The sequence below is a fragment of the Sapajus apella genome, unplaced genomic scaffold (assembly GCF_009761245.1).
Source record: "Sapajus apella isolate SASKATOON/1434 unplaced genomic scaffold, GSC_monkey_1.0 scaffold66, whole genome shotgun sequence".
Classification (NCBI taxonomy): domain Eukaryota; kingdom Metazoa; phylum Chordata; class Mammalia; order Primates; family Cebidae; genus Sapajus; species Sapajus apella.
The window spans coordinates 3,708,151-3,736,137 of record NW_022437006.1 but is presented as its reverse complement, the minus strand read 5'-3'; the positions used below and the strand labels follow the sequence as shown (position 1 = coordinate 3,736,137).

The 27,987-nt window shown below is 33.7% G+C and overlaps 1 protein-coding gene across 2 annotated transcripts in view; it reads left to right on the top strand.

Annotated features, from left to right (window-relative positions):
* ABCD2 (ATP binding cassette subfamily D member 2) overlaps positions 1 to 27,987 on the top strand; it is a 65,171-nt gene that overhangs the window by 15,215 nt on the left and 21,969 nt on the right. For both annotated transcript variants that reach the window (XM_032248329.1, XM_032248330.1), the window contains exons 4-8: positions 53 to 221; positions 968 to 1,062; positions 4,209 to 4,354; positions 19,947 to 20,092; positions 27,670 to 27,754. In XM_032248329.1, the coding sequence (XP_032104220.1) occupies positions 53 to 221; positions 968 to 1,062; positions 4,209 to 4,354; positions 19,947 to 20,092; positions 27,670 to 27,754 (641 nt within the window). The remainder of the gene's footprint in view (positions 1 to 52; positions 222 to 967; positions 1,063 to 4,208; positions 4,355 to 19,946; positions 20,093 to 27,669; positions 27,755 to 27,987) is intronic.

Genomic DNA, 27,987 nt, shown 5'->3' with positions numbered 1-27,987 from the left:
ATTTAAAATCTTGTCGGGTAAACTCTATTTTATCTCTCTGCATTGGTTTTAGATCACTGAATTAGCAGGCTACACTGCTCGAGTGTACAATATGTTTTGGGTCTTTGATGAAGTAAAAAGAGGCATTTATAAGAGAACCGCTGTTATTCAAGAGTCTGAAAGCCATAGCAAGAATGGAGCTAATGTGGAATTACCTCTCAGTGACACATTGGCAATTAAAGGTATTAAACTCAAGTGCTCTTATTATATTTTCCTATATTTAAGGTTCATACACAGAACCAAAGTTTAAGAAGATAGCTTTTAGTAGTTACAAGGAACCAACATAAATAACCAACATTATTTAAACAGCAACCTCTAATATTAGTATTGCAAGTTGAGAGGTGGTGACTAACATTTTCATAAAAACACAGTGTTATGCTACTTTTGTTTAGGACACGATTTTCCAAATTATTTTTGGAAACTACACATAGAGCATAATGAATTGTTTGCTTTAAAAATTCAACTAACAAATAGAATTAGAGCTAATATCATGTTGTTCTTCATTATACTGTTTCTAAAATTGTTTGGTTATGTATTCATTAAAATTTCACTATTCTATATTTTAATTCTCTTTTTTGCAGCACTGTAATTTTTTCTATAAGAAATGTTAATTTAGGGAAATAGAGTAGTTGTAAAAATTATGGCTGGGTCATTCCAGATTGTATAACTTGGCTACTGTAATGTTGTTGACATTCAATTATTATAAAACAATGTTTCTCGGAAAGATTTTCCAAGTAGGTGTGTCAATATGTACAAATTTGCGTTACATCAAATTTGCTTCAGGTCTGGATATTTACATTTACGTTTGTTTTGTGATTTATTACTGTGAATTGTTTTTATAATTGAATTTACCTGTTATACTGCATTATAATTTATTTAATCAGCAACTTTTGATAACATTTGTGTCTTACACTTTTCTTAATTACAGGAAAAGTTATTGATGTGGATCATGGAATTATTTGTGAAAATGTTCCCATAATTACACCAGCAGGAGAAGTGGTGGCTTCCAGGCTAAACTTCAAAGTAAGATGATATTCAAGAATCTTCTGATTGTTGCCATCACACTAATACAAAACAACTCAGAATTCATGTACCTTATGTTAAATACTTGGAGGAGCATTTGGAAAGGGGAAGTCAAGAAAGGTATGCACAGTGGCTCAATTACAGAAGCAGTTATTCTTCAGAAAGCAGAGAGAAAAAGAGAAATTTGATTTTTACTGCTTTATTGCCAGGTTGAAAATCAAAATTATAGTGCACAAGGTAATTTTGGGAAACAATAGGAAATTTCATCAGAAATTTTTACCTGGAAATAAATTTTAATTTTTTGCCTTATAGGAATTACTTTTTTAAAAGCCTATACTGTAATATACTCACTAAAATATAAATAGAGGTCATAAGCAAGTTTTATTTTGTCAATATACATTCTGTAACTTAAATTTTGAAAGTGATTACATGTACTAATATATTATTATAAAATAATCAGAAGCTTTATGGATTGGAATTTAGTTTTTAATTCTGTTGATAATAATTTGTTATTTCATATCTTATATATGGATTACAAAACTAAAAAGTATTTAAGAAACTGAAACTCTGGCTTAAGGCATTATAAAATTCAAATACACATTTTGGGATTGAAGTACAAAATAATTTGCTGATAAGCATTGACTATTACAGCAAGTTGAGCTTAGTTCAAAGACGTGATTTAACTTGATAAAAGAATTACAAAAATGACAATGCATATGCTAATTAATTATTTTAGTATGGACTTTAGTCAAGGTTTGATTATTAAAGATGTATTTGCAAATATTTTGGGTTACTGAGAGTTGAAAGGAGAAGATGAGCAGCATTGAACAGGATAAAATCCTGTGTCAGTCAATTTAAAGAAATTGTATTTTAGCTGCAATTTGGTCAGACTTTATTTTTCCATGTATAGACCTATAAGGTGGTCTCATTACTAAGATCTGACCACAAATACTGATTAGGTACCCATGGCATACATAGCGTATTTAACTATTATTAATGGTTTCATAATTTATAATTTATAATTTTATAGAGAGGGATTTTTTTTTGGTCAGGATAGGTCTATAATATCAACTCTTGTTGCTCTATTTATTAAATAAATAGTGTGCATGTCTTGAGCTTTGCCTACTAAGTACATTAGCATGGACATATCACAGTCTGCAGAAAAATTTACAGCTCAGTTTCTTTTATGTAAAATGAACTAAGCTAAAAATACTCCATCTAGTGAAAGTATCTTAGAAGGTTTGAAGTTGTGAAAAGATATACGTTAGCAAAGTACACTTTCTTGGTCTAATTCAGAGAATTATATTTAAATTCTCAGGTCCCTAAAATATAATAGAAAGTTCTGTTTCCTCTGCATAGATTGAAAAATAAGTTTCTAGGGAAAGGATCTCATACCTTTGTTAGCCTTCAGGATTTAAAAATCATTTGCAGGCCAGGAGCAGTGGCTCATGCCTCTAATCCCAATGTTTTGAGAGGTTGAGGTGGGCAGATCACCTGAGGTCTGGCGTTCAAGACCAACTTGGCCAATATGGTGAAATACCATTTCTACTAAAAATACAAAAATTAGCAGGACGTTGAGTCAAGTGTCTGTAATCCCAGCTACTCGGGAGTCAGAGGCACAAGAATCACTTGAACCCAGGAAGCAGAGATTGTAGTGAGCCAAGATGATGCCACTGCACTCCAGCCTGAGACAGAGTGAGACTCTGTCTCAAAATAAAGAAATGAAAATTTAAAAAAATTTAAAAATCATTTGCAGAAGAAAAGTTAGTGTGAGAATTCTTTTTGTCTCACTGTTTACTAAACATCAGATAATTTATGCTGAGAAAATATTAATATTAATGTAGAAAGTCTCCAGTTACCCCCTCAGAATGATTTCTGAGAATTTCTAATAGAGAAAGGCCCTATTAAGATATTTTGCCAATCTGCTTCTCACCATGGTATGTATGTTGTTTTAAAATCATTTGAAAAATATTTATGCTTCTACAAAATTAAACCCTTAGCCTTTTTCCTACTGAAAGAGCACAGGCAGATCACAAAATAAGTTTTTCCTAGGTTCTTTGTGAGATTTTTCTTGGTATGCTAACAAGGTAATACTCCTTCATCTTTGAGTTTCAGTATTATGTATTCTACATTATTGATACTTGAGTATTGGTCTTTTTCTATACAAAGCTAGATCAACAGACATGCTGTAAATTTCTGATATTTATTTTTTGGGTATCACTGGTTATAAAATTTCATTTGCTCTTAGTAGAAGCAAATAAAATTTTTAAATGATGTTTCTATTGCTCGTTCTTCACAGTACCCTTTAAATACCATAATAAAACAACTTCTTCATCCTATGGTGTGGAATGGGAACTCATAAAATTTAACAGTTTAAATTTAAATAATAAATAAGAGAAAATAAAGGGAAGCATCCAACCGATAATAAATAACCTCTGTTTTATTGATGAATATTATGTATGTATTACTAACATATATGTAATATTCTATATGTGTGTGTGTGTGTGTGTGTGTTTTAATTCATCCCTAGCCATGAGGCTAAGTTACAGTCCTCTTGCTTTCCTCTGTCCTTGGTTTGTTAAATGTATTTTCTCCATCTGCAAATAAAGCATAATTTGGGCTCTTATGATTATGGGCTCTTAGGATTTTTTGGAGCATTTCAGACTGCTGAAGTACAAAATTAAACAACCCAGCCAATGCCTTGGATAACTGTGCTTTGTGGCTAATAGCTGCAGTTAATTGTTAGTTGTATTTGGATTCAACATAAATTTAATCAATTATCAATATAAACATTTAATGTAATATATTTTTATTTAAATTTTTATGACTTGCCTTATTTCCCATGTAGTTGTTTCTCTCCGTGTGTATGTGGTATCTGATAACAAGACCTAAATTACAATTTTGGAAAGCCAGTGGACATTTCAAGAAGATCCATTTTCTTTCTAATTGAATTATTGTATGATGCTTTTAGCTTCAGAGAATAGTCAAAAGCCAAACTTGTTTTCAACACTGAAATATTTTTCTTTGATATCTTACCCATCTGAGGTTATCATGTGTTTGAACATTAAAAAAAAATTCACTTTTAGATGATGCCAAAAGAAATCATTTTAAACTATTGCAGTTTGTAATTATATTTCTTACTTTAGGTAGAAGAAGGAATGCATCTTTTGATAACTGGTCCCAATGGTTGTGGGAAAAGTTCTCTCTTCAGAATTCTAAGTGGGCTCTGGCCTGTGTATGAAGGAGTCCTCTATAAACCGCCCCCTCAACATATGTTTTATATTCCACAAAGGTAGGCATATCTTTTTATATTACAAGAAAAAATTTCTTTTAGCTCTTGAATTGTCTTGCTTTCCTAAGCTCCTCAGTTAATCTATAAGGATTTTTGTATTAAGAGAAGCTATTAAGGAAGTAAAAATTCACAGAGCCCAAAATATTCTATTACTGCTTTGATTGTAATACTCTCTAGGACAATACCACTCCTTTTCATTTTCACATCTGTCTGGATGGAATGAATACTCAAAGACTGTAGATGTTAGTCTCAAGAAATAAGAAGCAGGCTGTTCCAGAGAATGATGAGATTGCCTAAGATATCAGATTATCTCTTCTCACAGAAAAAAATAACACCTGAATAAGTATACAACTCTCTCCATTAAGCTGCACACGTTTATATATTCTAAAACTGTTCATTTATGTTTGAGACTCCATGAAATAGACTTTACAATCATGCTATATGATTACTTAAGGGTTTGTAACTTTCTTAAGTAAAATATTTTACTGTAAAAATGAGTATCATGTAAGCATAGAAAAAGGACATTATTTCTTCAGAACTCTTTAGCTGTCATATTCCCTGGGAACAATTTAGAAATGTCTAAAACTCAAAGTTATACACTTGTGAATTTGGAATATTCATTTTGGATAAGAGAAGATGAAATTTGAAGAACTTCCTCATGTTAATTGGACTTAGTAATTTTTCCATCTGTCATCACCCTGGTTACATAGGTATTCCGTAGAGTACTCCTACTATGTCAGAGGACTGTTTTGTGGAATCTAACAAGTGCCTAAGCTGGAAGTATAGCACGAGCACAAACATAAAAGTGACATCAAGTCTGGTGCACTCATATGTCTCTCTTTTCCCTTTGCCTTTGCCTGAATGTACTGTGCAACCCTGTCTACTGGCCTAATTTTTAGACCAGACATAGCAGTTAGGCAGATGAGGTTTTGTGTGTGTGTATGTTTTTTTTTTTCCTTTAAAGTAAGACTTATGGTGGTAGTAGGAAGCTGCTTGGTATACAGAAGAATGAAGAACTGCATTGGCTGAAAATGCTGGACATGAGCAATGACATAGATATTTGTGTTTAACACAAAATAGATAACATCTTCTGACACCAGAAGCATTGTCTTTGTCTATGCTTTCAACTCCTTAGGGAAACATTCTGATTCTGAAAGCTAAATTATACTGTCAAAAGTTTCTGTTTTAGACATTATTGTGTTAGTCTGATTTGGTAGTCTGATTTTAATTTTATATTTAGGTTAGAAGGCATAGAATTATGAAGAACATTTTCTATTATATTATAGAATTATAGCCTCTTGATGCAAGTAAAATCATATAAATAAATTTTATATTTTTAGCAGCAGTTGTTGAATATAACTTTGGCCTGAATAATATAAGACATTTGCAGCGAATAAAAGTGAAGAAACTCTAGCCTTTGCCTGCAGAGAAACTTGACTATGCTACTTTGCAACAAACATAAATCACAAGGAAACTTTTTTTTAGTTGTGAAATTTACTGTTGCCTAACCAAAAAGATCAACCACAATCTAGTTAAGGAGAAAAATAACCATGAGAACTCTAATTTTAAGGCTAAAATGCATTTTAATAATTACTACTAAAAGTCATTTACCTTGATTATATGGCTTTTAGAAACATAAATATTTGAGCATATGTTAAGTTTTATAGGATCATTATCCTTGCAAAAACCATAGAATTTATTTAAATGCATATGTAAACTAAGAGTCTAAATGTAGTGTTTGTTTCTTACATTCTAAAAGCTGCTGATTTTTTCAAGTACATTTAAAAAATAATCTCACATGTTTTTATGATGTGAAAGCTGCTATGCAACCTATTTCAAAATATTTGTTGGTAGGTAACTGCCTTATGATATTCTCATTAGAATATTATAATCTAATTTATTGCATTAATTCATAGTAATCAAATACAAGTTAGCTACTAGTTTGGCAGCAAAAAAAAGGAAATTTCAATATAGAATTGAGACTTACGTATGAACTTCGCAAGACATAAAACAGACCTTTACAATAATCCCCCTGTATTCACTTTTTGTGATTGAAAGTCTTCTGGGTAGAGGATGAATCTCTTTATGGTTTGATCAGAATGTATACTGATTGTTACTTGCATGGGAGAAAAATAGAGTGTATTCTCTAAAGGTGGATTTATAATGATGTCATGTAATGTACAGAAGAAAGAAGTGAACTGCTAAGGAAAAGTTCTAATTAAATATATTAGACCGTTTAGTTTTTAAACCAAATTTTCCCAAAGAATGCTGCTATAGCTCAGTTTGTAAACTTGGAAACCTGAATTTCTAAGAAATTATGAAATCACCTCAATGTTTTCCCAGTTAGTATTATCTAATACTTTAGCAGTGTTGATAATGAGAACCAGATAAAAGAAAATCTCTGCTTTCTTTTAAGAATACACACACACAAAAATGTTGGCAGATAAATTAGTCTCAAAACAGCTTCCCCTTATCCTATCTTCATTAATGATGAGATATATAATTAGTGGAACAGCTGATATGTTTTTGAAAAGAAATTTTCATCAAAAATGTAGATTAGCTACTCTAAATCTATGGAATGGCATATGGTAAAATGCTTAATATTGCTCAGATAGTACTTTAAAACAGTATTCTGGAAATTTAGGCTGTTTGAAAAGGAATTTCTGAGCCATGTGAATGTACCCTTTAAGCCTATGACTGAAACTTACTGCTTTCTCCTATCTTGGCCATCCTGACCCTCTGGAAAAGTCTTTTACTTGGATATAGATCCTAAATTTCTTCTGTCAATTCTCGTTGTAGTTTATCCAATTCTTATTGCAGTTTTCCAAGTCCCTAAGGAGAGATTTTTGATCCCCTGCTCTCAGTTTCACAAATCCACTAATTTATGGCCTATTTGTTACTTCCTAATGCCCTGGTAAGTTTCTGTCATCATCCATGAAAGACCTGAAACCCATCCTTTTATTTGTTTATTTTGTTCACCTGCTAACAAAATTTTATAGTATGTTAACAGGCACCAAAATAATAAATTGGAAATTTAGTGGGAGTTGGGGGTAGAGAGAGAGTGGGAGAGAAGCAAGAGAGGAAGGGAGGGAAGGAAGAAAGACGGATGATAATAGATCTTTGCTGACAAAATAGATTTTGCTCAGAGCAAAATCTTGCTTTCTTTTGTGCTTGTTTTTAAAAAGAATACTCCAGAAGATTATTTGCGTACATCACATTACAGTCCAGCCTCTGTATCTGCAGCTTCTATATCCTTGGATTCGATCCACCAAGGATCAAAAATATTTTTAAAATAAACACTAAAAACAACATAACAATAAAAATATCATACAAACAAAAAACCAATGCATTGTATTTACATTGTGTTAGGTACTACAAGTAATCTAGAGATGATTTAAAGTATATAGGGAGATGTATGTAGGTTATATACAAAAACTATGGCCATTTTATAGAAAGACATCTGTGGACTTTGGTGTTTTCTGGGGTCATGGAACCAATTCCATCCTGGGCACCAACCCATCATGTAATCCTAACACTTACCCTCTCACTACCTACCTGTCCTTGGCAGAAATATCTTGAAAAAGAAATTTTAATCATAATTTTCTTACTATTCAAACTTACTATATAGGCCCAAATATTAAGGCCCACAGGATCTGAAATAGATTCAGGCTTCCCACAAGTCTGTACAAAAAGGCAACTTGTATATACTTCTGCCCATCCATGACTTTGGAGTCTGAGAAGCAAAAGGTTAGGAAAGGCGAAAGAAGGATTCTATTATAAGTATAGAATTAAATCTGACCAAACATTTTTTAAAAGAAAGAAAAGGGGGGAAAAGGAGGGGGGCGAGGGAGAAATGGCTGGAGTATTGTGCTTCGTGTCAGAGAAGTATTTTTTTTTTCATTTAGTCTTCTCAGGATAGACAATAACGAGGATATAGTCTTATTATGATGTTTATGTATCATTTAGTTTATAAACAAAAACATTCAACCAACTGAAATGAAAACCAGAAATAAGTGCCTCAAGAAAGTCAAGAAATGCTATGGATGTCCAAAATTAGGAAAAATAGACCAGCGTGTCATTTGACCTGAGTTTTGAAAGTAACTCAAGATTTGAACAGTTGCCATGAATTGCATCAGTTTCTCCAATTTCGAAACAGAAATACCAGAGATTCAAGTAAGAAGAAGTTTTCGTTTTCATTTTTTGGACACTTTTGGATAGCACACTGCTCTTTCCCACTCTTCTCTAATATGCCATGCTGAGAAAAGAAAGCATTTATTAGATTCATCCCCACTAATAAGAAGTCATCAGTACATACTGGAAATAATAGTGCTCATCCTCAAGGTCCTTATGCATTGCTGCACTGTTCCTTTTCTTTGACTTAATTTTTAAAGGTTTTTTTAGTACTTTGGAGGTTTGCTGTTTTCCCAGTCTCTAGCTAAGGAGCTCAATCTGCTCTCTATAAGTAAATGATACAATTGTATATGTTAAATTGCTTCTCAAAAAGTATAATAAAAGATGACTGTAGCTTGCTTCCACAACATTTATTATATTTTGTTTCCTTTCTTCAGGAGATATTCTGAAATCATGAGTAACATTTTACTTATCAGCTCAATATTTATTTACTTCTATTAACTACTACTTCATTCACAGGATTGTATGTTCAAGTACCATGTTACTTAATCTCTTTGATTAAATATAAATACTACTTAATAAAGTTATGAATCACGTTTTAAAATTAAATGCAACATAAAAATCTTAAACTTGATTGTAAACAAGAATGGTAACATTACTAATTAGATTGTATAGGAAGTTAAATACAGATAATAACTTTATTTCTATCTTATGCATGAATAATACATATTGATTATGCTCTGCATAAGTTATGTTACATAGAATATTTTTAAGTAATTAAATTGAATTTCAAAGAGATTACAGACTTTATTTAGAGTTATACAGAAGTTCAGAGCCAGAGTTAGACTATACCAAGTCTTTGAATACAAATCCTCTATACTCACTGCCTCTCATTCCCAGATTAATGAAATTATCATATTTAAGCATCTTCTTATGGCGAAAAATACCCTGCTGTGTTTGATCTTAAATATTTTCTCAGATAATCATAATAAAGTCTCTAGTGCTTTTCCAATTTTCTGAGAAATAACAAGGTATCATTTTTTATAATTTGTCCTCACTTTTAAAAAATGTCTGTACTCTCCAACTGTTTTCCTTTTTTCTTTTTATTTTTTATTGCATTTTATGTTTTGGTTTTTTCCTTTTTTTTTTTTAATTTTTTTTTGAGACAGAGTGTCAGTCTGTCACCCAGGCTGGAGTGCAACTAGGCTTACTGCAGCCTCTGCCTCCTGGGTTCACCATGGTACCGCCATGCCCGGCTAACTTTTTATTATTTTTATTGACAGTATTTTCTTTGATGACATTTCTACTTCTCTCCTTTAATGATATAGTGTGTGTGTGTTTTTAAAATTATGTGAATTAAAATTGATTTTATCCTGAGAATGTTGTGACCTCTTGAGATAACTGATGGGTCCTAGGCTTCTTGAACCAGATTTAGCATCTCTGGGGTATTGCTAATTTTTGTGATTTAGAATGTATCAAACAACTAGTGTGTGCTAGTCACAATTCTACACATATTATATAAGTTTCTTATTATTCTGTATGAAAGCCTATAAAGTTGATATTAGTATCCCTATTTTGTGAGGAAACTTAAAGAGGTTGAAGTCCTCTAGCTAAATAATATAAATTCTGGATAAATGCTGGAGCTAGAATTTGAATTCAGATGTGTCTTACCCTAAAGTCACTTTGCCTTGGTTATTGGTATCAACGGGGGGATGTCTATGAAAAATTACTCCTCTTCGGAGTCTTGTTGTATTGCCAGGCTGGAGTGAAGCGGTGCGATCTTGGCTCACTGCAACCTCCACCTCCAGGTTCAAGCGATTCTCCTGCCTCAGCCTTTCAAGTAGCTGGGACTACAGGTGCACACCACCACACCCAGCTAATTTTTGTGTCTTTAGTAGAGACGAGTTTTCACCATGTTGGCCAGGATGGCCTCGATCTCTGGATCTTGTGATCTGCCCATCTTGGCCTCCCAACTGGGATTACAGGCGTGAGCCACCGTCCCCGGCCCAAAAAATTGCTACTGTTATCCTGACCTTGCAAGTATCACCACTGTTTATCCCACACACATAAAACCAGATGACTATTAGCTAAAAAGTGCATGAGATAAGGTCAGAAGAACTGATTTGCCTCCTTTCTCTATGGAAGGCAGCTAAGGTTGTTCTCTTGGTGTGCTGATCTGTACTAATGTCAAGCTGTGGTTTGGAGGCAGAGGTCCTTATAATTCCGGATGCAGAGGGCAATTAAGTCAATTTTAATATATATTTTAACATAAGTACTTGGACATCATTCAGATATGTTAAGGTGAAGGAAGCTATATTCTCACATGAAAGTGAAATTTTAAAAAATTAAATGGTGTTCAATTCATTTTCACGTTAAATTATATTATCTACTTTTTTCTATTCTTCTAAAATTCATTTCTCTATAAAATTTTAAATAAGTTTTCAAAAATAGTCCCTTAATTTTAAATCAGAATTCTAGCTGAGATATAAAATAAGCAAGCCTTAATTTTCAGGATGTATTATTCCACAAAAAGATCATGACTTATCCTTTATGTCATCAAAGGAAGAGATTGTCTCTTGCAACAGAGTGAAGACTGTGTTTTGTTTCAAGAAATTCTGCAGAAGGGATTTGCATGACGTTAATACCAACATTGGTACAACTGCCCTGCACACTAAGAAATACGTGCACCAAATAAGGTTTTTAGATATTTTAAAATATGAAGTTCTGGACTGGGCCCAGTGGTTCATGCCTATAATTCTAGCACTTTGGAAGGCTGCGATGGGATGATCACTTGAGGCGGGGAGTTCAAGATTAGCCCTGGCTACATAGGAAGACCCTGTCAATACAAATAATAAAAAACTAGCCGAGCATGGTGGAACATACCTGTAGTCCCAGTTACTTAGGAGGCTGAGGTGGGAGGATTGCTTGAGTGTGGGAAGTTGAGGCTGCAGTGAGCCATAATTGCACCACTGCACTCCGGCCTGGGCAACAGAGTGAGATGCTATCTCAAAATAATAAAAATAAAAAATAGACAAAAATAAAAAACTATGAACTTCCATTTTCTATTGTTTCGATATAAATGACTTCCAAATCCAAGATATCTTCTTTGTAGGGATCAGGGAACTATTTGTTATATATCAACATTGTTTAACCCACACATATAAAACCAGATGATGACTATAAACTAGAAAGCACATGAAATCAGATCAGAACTGATTTGCCTCCTTTCTCTGTGAAAGGAAAGTGTGCTGTTAAAATATTCTCAGTGAGATCTCTGCTTTTCTTCTTTTTATCTCAGTCTCAGGTTTTTAAAATGAGGATGTGGTCTGGAAAAGGATCTAAGTAAGAATCTGGGGAATGCTCTTTTAAATATCTTGATCTCAATTTTTTTCTGGGTCTCTAGCTTTTGGATCTGTCGATTCTTAATGAGTATCTAGCTGCCAAAAGGCAAACAAGGTGCACCCCTTGAGGACAAAGAGTGTGTTTATTTAAGAAAAAGGCAGGTTAGTAGGCCACTGCCAGAGTGGAATATGGGTTTATGAAAGCCACTGGAATAAAGGAGGAATGTGATGTGGCTTAATCCAGGCCTCCTCACAGAACTCCATACCTATGTACTGTACCAATGCATATGTAGGTTACATATCCATTGTCCTGCTGCCCTCAAAGTAAGGAAACCTGGGCTTGGCGAGTAGGGGCTTTACTGGAACAGACTTTGCCCATTATGAGTCACTGTTGAACAAACTTTTATAGAATAAAAGCTAGAAAAGGCAACCACATGTCTCTGTACAGCACTGGTAGGCTCCTAGTAAATGTGTTGTAATTGCGCAGTAAATATCTGATCAGTGATTGACTGAATGAATGAACGTCTCCACAGATTTGGTTTCCACTGCCAAGACAGTCTGGTACCTTACATTAATTATGGGCAATCTATTTATTTTGCTGCTTGCAGTAGGTATGTTGCATAATCCTCTTTATGACGGGGATAAATATCTGTCATTTAACATGTCCTTTTTTAGAAAATTATTTTAGCCACAAGGAAGTCTCAGTAGGATTGCTGTATTCCTTGCTTTCTGATTGTTAAGAGTTACAGCAAGTAACTTTTGTATAAATTTCTTTGGGCAGTCAGTTGACAGAATATAAGTTGTACATTTTAGTTCCTCCTGTTTAGTAGTTGGTACAGTTCAGTTGTTTTAAATCTCCTTTTCTCTTTAAGAGATCTATAAATGTAAACACAATTTTCTATAGCTTTCTATTGCTTGGAAGAATGTTAAAAATACTTTTTAAAATCTTTAACTTTTCTAAGGTTTCATTTATAAAAGTAATAATGAAAAAAATCTTCCTTGTCACTCAAAAGTTTTCCTCGTTTCATTATTATTAGATTAAACCATATAGAACTGCAATTTTTATAGGTCAGATATCAGCAATTTAAATGGTAATCTGATATAAGGATATTGTTAAGGTTGACTTTTAGAGAAATTTGCATTTTAACAGCTTAGCAAGACTTTAATTCTTTCACTGATATTATTATTATTTATTTTTTGAGACAGTGTCTTACTCTATCACCCAGGCTGGAGTGCAGTGGCACAATCTCGGCTCACTGCAATCTCTGTCTCCAGGGTTCAGGAGATTCTCATGCTTCAGCCTCCCAAGTAGCTGGGATTACAATGTGCCACCACACTGGCTGATTTTTGTAGTTTTAGTAGAGACAGGGTTTCACCATGTTGGGCAGGCTGGTCTCAAACTCCTGACCTCAGGTGATCCACCTGGCTTGGCCTCCCAAAGGACTGGAATTACAGGCATGAGCCACCACGCCCAGCCTAATGCTGTTTTTATTACTTGGAAATAAACCTTTTCCCTGCTCTTCCTAGGCTATTCTTATCTCTGTTTTGGAACCTAGAAATACCTTATCCTAAAGATATAATTTCAGTAATAGTAAATATCTATCTTCACTTCAATATTTCTTCTTTTTGTCACATATTTAAGAATAGTATAAATGACCCAAATCTAGTTCTTTCTATGCATGAAAAAATCTGATGACATGATTGGTCCCAGTATGTGTAGTTATATCAATTATTGATAATTAAATCTTATGGCTTTCAGGTTGCTAACTTCTTATTGCTACAGCAACACAGCAGTACTCAGTGGAACATTACTCTTAACACACCTCATGCCTTAAATACATTTAATATTCTTGCAAAATTTTTATCAATATTGTTCCAATTAAATTTTATATTATTATTTTTAAAATGTTGTTTTCTCTGCATATAGACCTTTCATGTTACACTTTTCTCCTCTGGATTTGAATTATTTTTTGGCTCTTAATTCAGGAAATGTTTAGAATTTTGCGTCATTCAGAGGCTCCAAGCACAAAGACACAGCTAACATTTCTCAATGTTTTCCCCTTCTTTCTAGCTTTGTCTTAGAGGATAATAAAAAAGTAACTCTAGCAAGCATCAATACATTTTACCAAAAAAATCATCACTGTCAGATTACTTAAATGTTAACACAGAACAGTGGGACTATAATGCAAAGTATGAAAGCACCTTGAGACATCAGTAGCAAAACTATAAAAAGCCATAATCATGGGGAATGAATTTTATCTCAAATAATTTTACTGTTATAATTGAATTTTAACTGTATATACGTTTGAAAGAATTTTAGATTGCCAAGCAAAAAGAAATTATAATTGTTTAAATAAGGATTAGTTGTTAAATGATACGTGATACCTATGGATTTATTCTGATATCTTTCCTATAACATAGAGAGATGATTCTGGGTTTTACTTACAGAAAGTAAATTAAAACTAGTTTATGTTTCTTTTTTGACAGCTACTAATTAGAAGCAATCTGACCATTTCCTTTCCTTTGTTGCTTATGTTAAAGATGTTGCAGGATCCCCTTTCTAATGAGCCAGAGCAAGTGAGCCAGTAACATTCTGACATGGTAATTTGTCTACCTGAAATATTTAGAAGATAATCTGAATGTCTATATATCTAGAAAGGAAAGTTTAGTAAAGGGTACTTTGAGTGCTTATCTATTATGTATAACACTGGTAGGACTACAGAAACTTGAACTGATTCAAAATGTTAAATTCCATACCTTAGAGCTGGAAAGAGAATCACATACAAACTAATTATGTAAACATTGGATATAGGGCGCTCCATTTCCTTGTGCTTTCAAATTGAGTAAATATCATTCCAAATTTTCTTGACACTGTCTTTCCAGAGAATTCAGTGGTGACTTTAACATTATAATATTTTTAAATCATTATATTAATAAAAACCTAAGTGTCTCTAAGTTGCTACTCACATCAAAAATATATAGAATGTATTATTTTTACCATTTCACGTGATCATAAAACAATAATTGACAGAAAATGGAACTTTAATAAAGCAATATTTGATGAGTCCTCAATAAATATATAATCCTATGAATACTTTTCTATGTGTTCATCAACATTCTCATTCACATCAGTTTTCAAAGTGAGCAGTTGGTATACTCATCATGTAAATAACAATAGCTCAGATGACAAATAACGTGGGCACATTTGCAGCTCTTTAGCATCATATTATGATTTGGTATTTTACGGAAATCTTCCCCTGATTAAATTTTTTAAAAAGGTAGCTAAAATTTTGTTTTCTAATTTCAGGAGTATATATTTAAGATATTATTGTTAGACTTTTACAAATTCAATAAGAAATTAAGCATTGTAAAACCATAATTTATTTTGCTTTGCCTTGAAATTAAGAGCGCTTATGAAAAAAATGTCCATATCTTTTCATTAAAGAAAACTGGCTGATTTCAAAAGGTCTAAGGAAATTAAAAATAGTATTAAACTAGACTTTTGAAGAAATTATACAGTTTTGCTCCTCCAAATTCCTGTTACAAAGAAAACACTTGGCATCCTGGGGCATTCTGATACTTCTGAGGCCCCATAAATTCCTCCAGTAAACTATTAATACATGGTATTCCAAGTATTTTTTACAAAATACTCTGTTACATCATTTAAATAAAAATAGCTTCTAGATAAATGAGGTATTCTCATGAGTACTTAACAGAATATAATCTAAAATCTACATATTTAGGTACTTAATTCTCAGTCATGTCAAGAACAATAAAAATTTACTGTGGAATAAAAACCACCAGTCTCTTGTCTGGCCAAATAGAAATCTTTTGTATTCATTCTTTTTTATGATGTTACATTTTCACCTAAGTAGAGAACATAAGCATAAGTAGAAATGATCTTTTTTTGCCTTCATAATGTCATTTATTGTGTGCCTACCATTGCTTCACTTAGCTCCATAAAAAGCCACTGTTTCATTTAGTTCTCATAACAAATATAATTATTAAAATAAGTTATTTTACAAATGAGTTACCTCTAGCTTGGACTTTGGGTGACATTACAATGATTCCCTAGAATCATTTCTCCAAAACCAGTTATCACAATCATGATTCTACATTGCCAGCCTTTTCTGAAATATAGGTATAAAATTGAATTTCATCATCAAATATTGCCAATTAATCAAGTTCTGTGGTAGAATCCTGTAGAAACACTTGTAAAATGAATGCGCTGATGTATTTTTATCATTGTGGTCTCAGTTGTATATTGTATTATGGCTATTCTTTAGACCTAATTATATAGGGGTTTTATGCTATGGTGGGAGAATATCTGTGCTTCTGATTTATATTAAGTTGGAGCTGATGTCACCTTGGAAGGCAGCAAAAGGACTCTCTCCTGAGATTCTATGTATTTCTTCTTCTGAGTAGTCTCAGAGTACTTAATTAAAACTGCTCCTTGGCTCTGATGACTAATTTCTATTTTATGCTATTATTATTTCATATTAATTTAAGTTAATGTCATATTATATGAATGCTTAAGACAATCTACACAAACGCATAACTATGTGTCCTATTTTTTGTAAATACAGTTATACTGGGGAGGGAAAAATAAAGAAGAGGGCAGAAGGGAAAGCCTTAGAGAGAGATATGATACAAGAAATGCAGCCAGAAATGATGTAGCCACTTTAGAAAAAAAGTCTGGCAATTTCTCTAAAAATTATATGCTTCAGTATTTTCATTCGCTGGCATATGTCCATTATTCTTAACACAAAAAAGTGAAAAAATGAAGATACCCGTCAGCTGATAAGTGGACTAATCAAATATGGCCTACAGTGAAATATTAGCCAAAAAAAGAACTGTTACATGCTACAACATGGACAAACCTGAAAACACTATACTAATGGAAAGAAGGCAATCACAGGGGACCACATATTGTTTGGTTCCGGATATTTGAGATATCCACCACAAGCAAATCCACAGAGAGTGAAAATAGATTAGTGGTTGCCAGGGTTGAAAGGAAGGGAGAATAGGAAATACCTGCTATTAGGTATGGGATTTTTTTCTGGGATGAAGAAAAAAAATTTTCTGGAATTAGTCGTGATGGTTACATAACCTTGCAAATGCATTAAAAACCACTGACCTGTATGCTTTAAAAGGGTGAATTTTATGATATGTGAAATATGTGTCTATAAATATAAACATTTGGAATTCAAATAATAATTAAATATATTATAAAATAAGCTTGTGCTGTCTATCCTTCAACCTAATGGCTTGTGTACCATGGGAAAATAGGTAACTAATTCATCTGTAAAACACATTTTGTATTTGAAAATCTCTCCTCTTTCTTTCTCTCTCCAGGCACACACGCACCTTGTATTTTTTAATTAAGTTGCAGTAATCATAAATCTTTACTCCTAACTAATTTAGGGTATATTTTCAAAGAATAGAGATATTCTCTTGTGTAACTACAGTATACTCATCAAATTCAGGAAATTTGACATTGATATTAGTGTCTAAAATACAATCCACATTTAACTTTCACCAATTGTCATAACACTGTACTCAACTTGTTTTTCCCAATCCATTGTCATGCATTGCATTTAGTTGCCATGTCTATATGTTTATTTTAATCGAAAGAGTTTCTCAGCATTTCTTTTTTATGACACTGATATTTTTAGAGAGTGTGAGACTATTACTGTTTTTGTTGTTGTTGTTTTTTTAAAGAGAATAGCTCCATTTTGGTTTGTGTGATAGTTTCCCCATGATGTGATTCAGGTTATAAACTTTTTATGGAAATACTATTTGTATTAGTTTCTGAGGGCTACAAATTACCAAAACACTTGGTGGTTTGAACAACAGAAACTTATTTTCTCACATTCCTGAGTACCAGAAGTCAAAGTATCTGCAATCCACGTCCTCTGAATACTCCAGGGGAGAATTCTTTCTTTCCTCTTTTCCAGCTTCTGATGGTGCCAAGCATTCCCTGGTTTGTGGTGGCGTAACTCCCATCTCCGTCTCCTTCTTCACATGGCTTTCTTTTCTTTGCTGGATTTCTTCTCATTAAATAAGGGCATTTATTGGATTTAGAGCTCATCTGGTTATTCTAGAATGATCTCATTTCAAGAATCTTAATTAAATCTGCAAAGACTCTGTTTGTAAATAAGATTTCAGTTACAGATATAGGGGGTCTGGATTAAGATAGATCTTTTTGGGTCCACAATTGAATTTATGACATTACTGTAATGATGTTGTGTGCTTCTCAGAGGATAATATTAGAATGTTCCAGATGTGGATAAGGCTAGAAATTTTTTTTTGTTAAAAAATATAAATTCATACTGATACTCAAATTCAAATTAAATGGTAGAGTTTTTCTCTTGCCTTCTCACATAGCATGATTGTATCTTTCTTCTTCCACAGTGAGAACCCTTGCTCCTAACATTACCAAACCGTTTACTTACTTAATCCATCCTATAATATACATTAAATAGTTTCAGAATTGCTACCTCTATATCATTAACAAAAATAAACTTGTAAATAAAGTTCAAGATTTCCATGTGATTCTTTGACATTGAAATTATGTAGCCAAGTTCAAAAGTTGCATGGATTAATTCATCCCCACCTCCATCCCCCTCTGTGTGAGGTTCCTTTATCCTTTGGATATACTGTTCAGTTAAATTGTTTCTTGTTGTGTTCAATTTTAAGGTCTCTTCCTTCATTTTTGTTGGTTTAATTTTATTTATTTATTGAATAAGAACACTTTGATGGGATTCCAAAAGTAAAAACTGTATTAATAGAACGGATACTCGGGCTAACCAACTTCACTAGTTTCTGGTTTACTCTTCCCGTGTTTCCTTTTGTAAAGATAAATGGGTATGTATATATTTCATTTTGCTTTCTTTTTACATAAAAATTGTTCTCAACTGGGAAGATTTTGTCCCCCAGGGTCATTTGGCAATATCTGGAGACAATTTTATTGGTTCACTACAGGAAGGGGTGCTACTGACATCTAGTGGGTAGGCACCAGGTATAATGCTAAATATCCCACTATACACAGGATAGCCCTCGGCAACAAGGAGTTATCTGATTCAATAAACCAAAGTGCCGCAGTGGAGAAACCCTGCTTTTGCTTTTCAACTTAACAATATATCGTGGAAATCACTCTATATCAGTTTGGGAGCCTTCCTCATCCTTTTTACAGCTGCATGGTGGATGTACTATGGTTTATTCCATCAGCCTCCTTTCATGGGTATTTACGTTGTATTTCAATATTTTGCTATTACAAATAAGCTGTAATGAATAACTTTATGCATCTTTTTCTGTATTTTAGAAGTATATTTTCAGAGTAAATTCCCAGACGTGGGTCAAAGGGCAAATGCTCTGTCAGTCTGCCAAATCCCCTTCTTAAGAGTTGTACCATTCTGCATTTTCACTGTAGTATGAGAACGCTCCTTAACCCATAGGCCTGCCAGTGCAGTGAGTTATCAAGTTGTTGAATTTTTGCCAATATGATAAGTAAGAAACTCAAGGTAGCTTTAATATGTGTCTTTCTTACTATGAATTATTTTTGTTGTTGTTGTTTTGTATGTTCGCATTGCTGGGTCAAAACCCAAATTGTGTAATATGTAACCCAAATAATTATAGATAAATTACAGAAGCAATATTTATCAAAAACAGTGAAACAAAGTATATACAGAATTTCTCTGCTGAAAATGTTGAATGTGGCTGGGTTCTGTGCCTCACAACTGTAATCCCAGTGCTTTGGGAGATCAAGTTAGGAGGATCATTTGAGGCAAGAGTTTGAGACCAGCCTGGAAAACATATCGAGACCCTGTCTCTACAAAATAAAAAATAAAATAGAATTTTTTAGAAAAAGAAAATGTCAGATGATTTCTTGGAGAAGCTTTTCTTGTGTCCATGTGTCAGTAAGATTTTATGTAAACATAACGGTATTGTTTAGCAGTTATCAGTGCCTGCGGGATAAGTACTCATTACCGGGTAACAAATATCATCCTGGAATTGTAGGGTTTAATGTCTTTGCTGATGTTTTCAGACCACCAAGATGTAACACTGAGTAAGTTAACATGATTTTCCACCAGGGTTTTTGTGTGTTTGGTGTTTTACAGGCCATATATGTCTCTTGGAAGCCTTCGGGATCAAGTCATTTACCCTGATTCAGTGGATGATATGCATGATAAAGGTTATACAGATCAAGATCTAGAACATATCCTACACAATGTCCATCTCTATCACATAGTTCAAAGAGAAGGAGGTAAAGTCCATCATTCTTTTTTAATGCATTTAACTTCACTTTTTTTTTTAAGGAAAATTTGTATTGTTTTAATTATTTTTATGTACAGAAAACTCAACAGTGTACATTTAACCCAGTTTCATGGCAAGTTCTTTAGCCTTTGCCTTTTCGAGCTTGGTGATGCAAGCCACAGACTTGGGACCCAGGACATTGCCTCCCCAGTGACAGTGGATCTCATCGCATCTGTCGTTGTAATTGGCCCTGATAGCTTCCATCAGCTTAGCCAAAGCACCTTTGTCTTCCGAGTTAACCTGTGTGAAGGCGACAGTGGCGCAGGTCTTCCTGTGGACTAGACGTCCCAGTCTTGCCTTCGCCTTGATAATGCAGTAAGGGACTCCCATTTTACAACACAGGGCAGGCAAGAAGACAGCCAGCTCGATGGGATCCACGTCGTGCGCAGTCACCACCAGCTGAGCTTTCTTGTTCTCCACCAAGGTGGTGACGGTGTTAACTCCTGCTCGAAGGACAGATGGTCTCTTAGTGGGGATGTCCCTTTTGCCAGCAGCTTTCTTCTCGGCCCAGGCCAACAGCCTCTGCTTCTTCTGTTGCGTTGTCTCTGGCCTATACTTCTGGGCCAGCTTAAGCAGCTGAGTAGCTGTTTGGTGGTCCAGGGCCTGGGTGAACTGGTTAATTGCAGGGGGCACTTTCAGCTGCTGCAACCTGATATAGCGGGGCCATTTCACAAAGCGGTGAGGTCTCTTTTGGACTGCATGTCCTGTCCAATGCCAAAATTCTTAGGCCCTTTCTCAAACAGGGGATTCACCACTTTCTTGGCCTCCTGCTTCTTCACGACAGCAGGGGCTGGAGCCACCTTCTTCCCCTTGGCCTTCTTTCCTTTCGGCATCTTGGGTGGCGGGAAGAGAGTTACTTTTAAAAAGTAAGCTTGAATATATATGTAGTCTGTGGTTTAATTAGAACATATGCTATAATCAGAAATAAGCGCATAAGTGTAAAGATGGAGATTTATTGCTGTTCCATTATTACATTTCTTTTTCTGCTTGTGTTATGTTTAATGCAGCACACTAGGTTTTTATCAAGTCTCCATGTCAGTGCAGCTAACATTTAAAAAATGTTTCATTTATTTTATATGTGAATGTACAAAGTCCCTGAGGCCATTGCCAGTCTAGATGTATGTAAAGTCAGTGACAGAAATATTTGCCTTACAAGCTCTTGGCTAACATTAAATTAAATAATTTGATAAGTTGATACCACAGAACTTGGTTTTTTTTTTTTTTTTGCTTTCAGACCCACAATCTTACCAATATCATTTTTGCTTTCAAGTAGCACATAGAGAATTAAAGTTAGAAACTTCTGTATTGTGGCTTTTCAGCATAAAACATTTTTGAAACAGTATAAATAACATTTGTACACGTAAGCTTAAAATAGAAGTATGGTCTAATGATACTCTTTCTGTGCTTAGTGATACTTCCAAATAATTTAATAATAATAATCACACTTTAGCCAGAGCATTCAGGCAAGAGAAAAGAATAAACGGCATCTATATAGGAAGAGAGGAAGTCAAACTATCCCTGCTTGCAGACACATGATTTTATATCTAGAAAATCCCATAGTATCAGCTCAAAAGCTCCTTCAGCTGATAAACAACTTCAGCAAAGTTTCAGGATACAAAATCAATGTACAAAAATCACTAGCATTTATACACATTAACAACTGCCAAGCCAAGAGCCATATCAGGAAGGCAATCCCATTCATAATTGCCACAAAAAGAATAAAATACCTAGGAATACAGCTAACCAGAGAGGTTAGCTGATCTGTAGAAAGATCTCTACAATGAAAATTACAAAACACTGCTCAAAGAAATCAAAGAAGACACAAATGGAAAAACATCACATATTCACGGATAGAAAGAATCAATATTATTAAAATGGCTATGCTGCTCAAAGCAATTTACATATTCAATGCTATGCCTATCAAACTACCAGTGACATTCTTCACAGAACCAGAAAAAACTATTTTAAAGTTTATATGAAACCAAGAAAGAACCTGAATAGCCAAGGTAATCCTAAGCAAAAGGAACAAAGCTGGAGGCATCATGCCTTCCCACTTCAAACTATACTACAAGGCAACAGTAACCAAAACAGTATAGTACTGTTACAAAAACAGACACACAGACCAATGAAACAGAAGAGAGAACCCAGAAATGAGGGCACACATCTACAATCATCTAGTCTTTGACAAAGCTGACAAGAACAAGCAATGGGGAAAAGACATTATTAAGTAAATGGTATTGGGATAACTGGCTAGCCATATGCAGAAGACTGAAACTGGACCTCTTCTTTATACCATATACAAAAATCAACACAAGATGGATCAAGGACTTAAATGTAAAACCCCAAACTATAAAAATCCTGGAAGACAATCTAGGCAATACTATCCTGGACATAGAAACAGACCAAGACTTCATGACAAAGATACCAAAAGCAATCACAATAAAAGCAAAAACTGACAAGTGAGATCTAATTAAACTTAAGAGTTTCTGCACAGTAAAAGAAACTATCAACAGGGTAAACAGACAACCTACAGAATGGGAGAAAATATTTGCAAACTATGCATCTGACAAAGGTCTAATATCCAACATCTATAAGGAACTTAAACAAATTTGCAAGAAAGAAACATCATTTAAAAGTGGGAAAAGGACGTGAACAGACACTTCTGTTCATACATGCAGCCAACAAGCATATTATAAAAATGCTCAATATCACTGATCATTAGAGAAATCCAAATGAAAACCACAGTGAGAAACCATCTCATACTAGTCAAAATGACTATTATTAAAAAGTCAAAAAATAACAGATGTCGACAAGGTTGTGGGAAAAAGGGAACACTTATACATTGTTGATGGGAGTATAAATCAGTTCAACCATTGTGGAAAGTAGTGTGGTAATCCCTTAAAGAGCTAAAAACAGAACTACCATTTGACCCAGCAATCTCATTACTGGGTTTATACCCAGAGGAATATAAATAATTCTACCACAAAGACACATGCATACAAATGGTCATCACAACACTGTTCACAATAACAAAAACATGGAATCAACCTAAATGCCCATCAATGACAGATTAAATAAAGAAAATATGGTACATATACACCATGGAATATTATGCAGCCATAAAAAAGAATGAGATCTTGTATTTTGTGTTAACATGAATGGAGCTGGAGGCAATCATCCTTAGCAAACTAATGCAGGAACAGAAAACCATATACTGCATGTTCTCACTTATAAGTAGGAGCTAAGTAATAAGAACTTATGAACACAAAGAAGGAAACAACAGAGACTCAGGCCTACTTGAGGATTGGAGGGTGGGAGGAGGCAGAGAAGCAGAAAATATAACCATTGGGTTCTGGGCTTAATACCCGGGTGATGAGATAATATGTACAACAAACCCCCATGACACATGTTTACCTGTGTAAGAAACCTTCACATGTTCCCCCAATCCTAAAAGTTAAAATAATAATAATAATAATAATAGTCACACTTTCAAGTAGTTTAACAATCCGTAATCTAGAAAAATGACTGAAATAACAAATGAGACCCCAAGTTTAATTTTAAATGGATTTTATATTCTATTTCACAGCCCACTTACATTATTAGCCCACTGTATTAGTAGTAATACAGTGATCGAGAATATGGGCTTTTAACTCAGAGTTCTGGAATTAAATCTTGATTAGCACTGTTCTGTGTATCTTCAACTATAAAATGAGGTTAAATATCTACCTTATACGTTTTTTGTGAAGATTAAATCAATTAAATTCAATAAATTAAATAAGTATGTAAAACTTTAGCACAGCGGCATATGAGTACACAAGAATTAGCAGCTGGGCAATACCTGTTCAGTGGCTCACACCTGTAATCCCAGCACTTTGGGAGGCTCAGGAGGGCAGATAGCTTTAACCTAGGAGGTTGAAACCAGCCTGGGCAACATGATGAAACTACTTCTCTACAAAAAAATATAAAAATTAGCCAGGCATGGTGGCACACCCCTGAAGTCCCAGCTATTTGGGAGGCTGAGGTGGGAGAATCACCTGAGCCTGCAAAGTCAAGGTTGCAGTGAGGTGTGACTGCATCACTGTACTCCAGACTAGGCAACAAGAGTGAAACACCGTCTTAAAAAAAAAAAAGGAAGAAAAAAGAAGAATTGGCCGGGCGCGGTGGCTCAAGCCTGTAATCCCAGCACTTTGGGAGGCCGAGGCGGGTGGATCACGAGGTCAAGAGATGGAGACCATCCTGGTCAACATGGTGAAACCCCGTCTCTACTAAAAATACAAAAAATTAGCTGGGCATGGTGGCGCGTGCCTGTAATCCCAGCTACTCAGGAGGCTGAGGCAGGAGAATTGCCTGAACCCAGGAGGCAGAGGTTGCGGTGAGCCGAGATCGCGCCATTGCACTCCAGCCTGGGTAACATGAGTGAAACTCCGAAAAGAAAAAAGAAGAATTAGTAGCTAATGTTAATATTAGTAGTTGTAATATTGATACTATCTTTTCTCTTTGTGTGATAATGCTTGATGTTTTATATAGCAATATCACATACATTATTTCATTTGATCCTTACAATAAACAATCAAGGCAGGCAAAAAAAATACTTTTAATTTTTTTGGTATTTGTAATTCCTACTATATATGGAAAGCAGATTGGTTTTTTGTTTCATGAGGTCCAACTCCTTGGAGTTTCAAAAGACTGTGGTAGAATAAATACTACATCTTTATCTTAGGCAAGTTATGTTGAGGAAGTTTGAAATCTAATAGATATTTAGAACACACATGAGATATTATATTCTTTTAGAAGTCATCAAGAAATTCTAGAATTATTTCCAAGAATTTTTCAAACTTAAAAATGTAATCACAAATGTTATGGGCTTTTGAGTGCTTACTATGTGGAATTTGTATATATTAATATTTAATATACATAATATTACAATGACATAGGTTTTGCTATCTTCATCTTAAAGATTAATTTCAGAAACTTAGTAACTTACTCAGAGTCCCATGACAAGTTTTGGGACAGGGATTCAAACACAGATCTGACTTGAAAGTCCGTGTTCTATGCTAGGGTATGCCACTACGCTATGGTACTCCCTAACTTTTTAAACAATAATAAAAACGATTATATCCTTGCATACAAAAAAAACTTCAAGGAAACCTGTTTTACTTGCTTAATTCTTAAACCTGAAATATTTAAGCAAAGCAGGAAAACACTTAAATTTGCAAGTACATTACTCAATTAGAAAGAAGCCTACTGACGTTCTATTTAGACTAGCTAATCCTTTGGTTAGTATAATAAAAATGGAATTACAAACTACATTCCATTCCATCAACTAGGTTACAAAACAGGAAAGCATACAAGGGTTAACAAATGGGCAGAACGAAAGAAGCATATGCATCTCTAGGAAGCAGGAAAATCATTCTCTTTTTTGCTGACTTGGTCTCATTAAATCAGCATCAGAGGCAACATTATGACTCAGAGTTTTGATTTATGTGTTCCGTGATCATGCAATACTAGGGCCTACAAAAATCTTTGGGTTTAGTAGAACAAAGAACACGATTATTAAAATATGTAAAAGTTAAAATGTTCTTCGACCCAAATACTATCTCTTGTGCCATGTTTTCAGTGGGCAGGGAAAAAAAATGTTAAGCCCAGAATATTTCTCCACTGCGTAGTAATCCAAATCTATTTCTCAAATCATCACATATATTTCATAAATACTATGAAATTCAATCACAGGGAAAGTTTTATTTCAACAGTTTTTCCCAGAAGGAAAAACTCTAAATCAGATGATATTTCAGTATTATTTTTCCTAATATAAAATTTTAAGGATATGTCTATTTCCTATGTGTATTTTAAGAAATGACAATTTCTGGAAGACTCAAGAAAATGAACAGTGATCCCCTCTGGAGAATGAGATTTTAGGTGTTATTGGGAAACAGAGAAAGTCTCTTTTCACTCCAGATATTTTTTTATTGGTAACTTTTCATATATTGCATTACTTTTATTATATGCCTTTGCTTATTTAATTTTTGGAGTAACACTTTTACATAATTTATAAATGAAAAGGTATTTTTAAATGTACCCTAAAAACATCTGATTCCTGTTTCCTTCTATCCAGTTATCATCTATCTCCATCAGTCAACCATTGTTTTTTGTTTCGTTTTTATGCTTTTATATATTTTTTAATGCTATGTACTTTGTAGTGGTAATTTTAAAGGAAGAAGATGGTAAGAAATATAAAGATGCATTTTATCTTTAAGAACTAATGTATATTATTTCATCAGGCCTCTGATCTTTTGGATTTCAAAAACAAGTCCAAATTTTTATTTTGACCAGCAGAAGAATCAAATAATCATTTTCGATAATTTGACTTTTCAGATACACAGTACACACAAAACAATGAAGACTACACTTTCTATTTTCTTTCCTATTGACCAAGATTATTTCAAGATTTTAATAATGGTAAAAATTCAGCTGAATAAGTATAAAGATGGCAAAGAATATGGATTGTTTCCAAAGAGGAGAGTTAAGTCCTGAACACTTACGATTTAGAAATTTTGCTCTAAGTGACTGTTATGTTTTGGCAGTCATTTTCTTCTTTGAAAATCTGACTCTCCAGTAACGGAACTATGGTTTTGTTTTTAAGTAATCTTCTTTTAAAAATCTAATTACAAAAATAAGGTAGGCTTATTGTAAAATTTTTAGAATTCATAAAAATAGGTAACTGAGGAAATAAATCTATTTCTGTTCCTGAAAGTGTCTATGTGTTTATTTACAGAAAGATGATGATGTACACAATTCTGAAAGTTGATTTTTAAAATACAGATATTCTAGGCACATTTCCATATGAATATACATAGACCTACTCTATTTGTAAGAAAAATAGAATCCTTGCTTTTTAAATAAGTATCAAATAGAAAGTCAACAATTAAGATGTTTTAAGAAATAGCATGCATGGAAAAACAGTCAAAGCATCAGATATACCTAAACATAAATCCCAGTTCTGACATCTGATTGTATAAACCTAGACATGTCAATTACTCTATGAACTATAGGCTGCTCACTTATAAAATGCAAAAAATAAAATCTGCCTTACAAAACTGTGAAATATGACAAAACTCACATAAAGTGCTAGGCACAGGGGTGCCACTTAAGTTAGTTCCTTTCATAGACTTTGCAATTGACCTATGAAAATTTGTTGGGTCTTTTCTCCCATTTCCCACCAAAATAAGTATAAGCCTATCAACCCACTGGAGACACTGAGAAACAAACAACAATTTTAAAGTGTCAGTGTCTAGAATTCTTATAAGATCATTTGTCAATATAAGAAATTATTACCATCAAAACAATATCAACTCTAAAACAAAATGCTTATACATGAAGCTCTGCCATTTATCCCAAGCACATGTTCTGTAAAATACCAAGTTTTTCATGGTGACAATTTGGATTTGTCAGGAATCACTTGTCTAGGGTAGAAACAGTAACAATTAAACAAACGATTTAATCAAATGTATATATTTTTGTTTTCTTAAGGATGGGATGCTGTTATGGACTGGAAAGATGTCCTGTCAGGAGGGGAAAAACAAAGAATGGGCATGGCTCGTATGTTTTATCATAAGTAAGTATATTAAATTCAGGTAACTACTATTCCATTGTTGTAACCAACCCAAACAATAACAACAAATGTTTGGACAGGATTTATTGTCTTTATCTTTAGTTTAAAAAATATTACTATAAAATTACTGCATAGAGTTTATAGTTTTTAAATTTCTTACATTAATTTTTCTCATAGTAGAATCTCCAAGTATTTTTTCTTTTTCTTTCATGTTGAGTAATGGTAGATGAAATAAT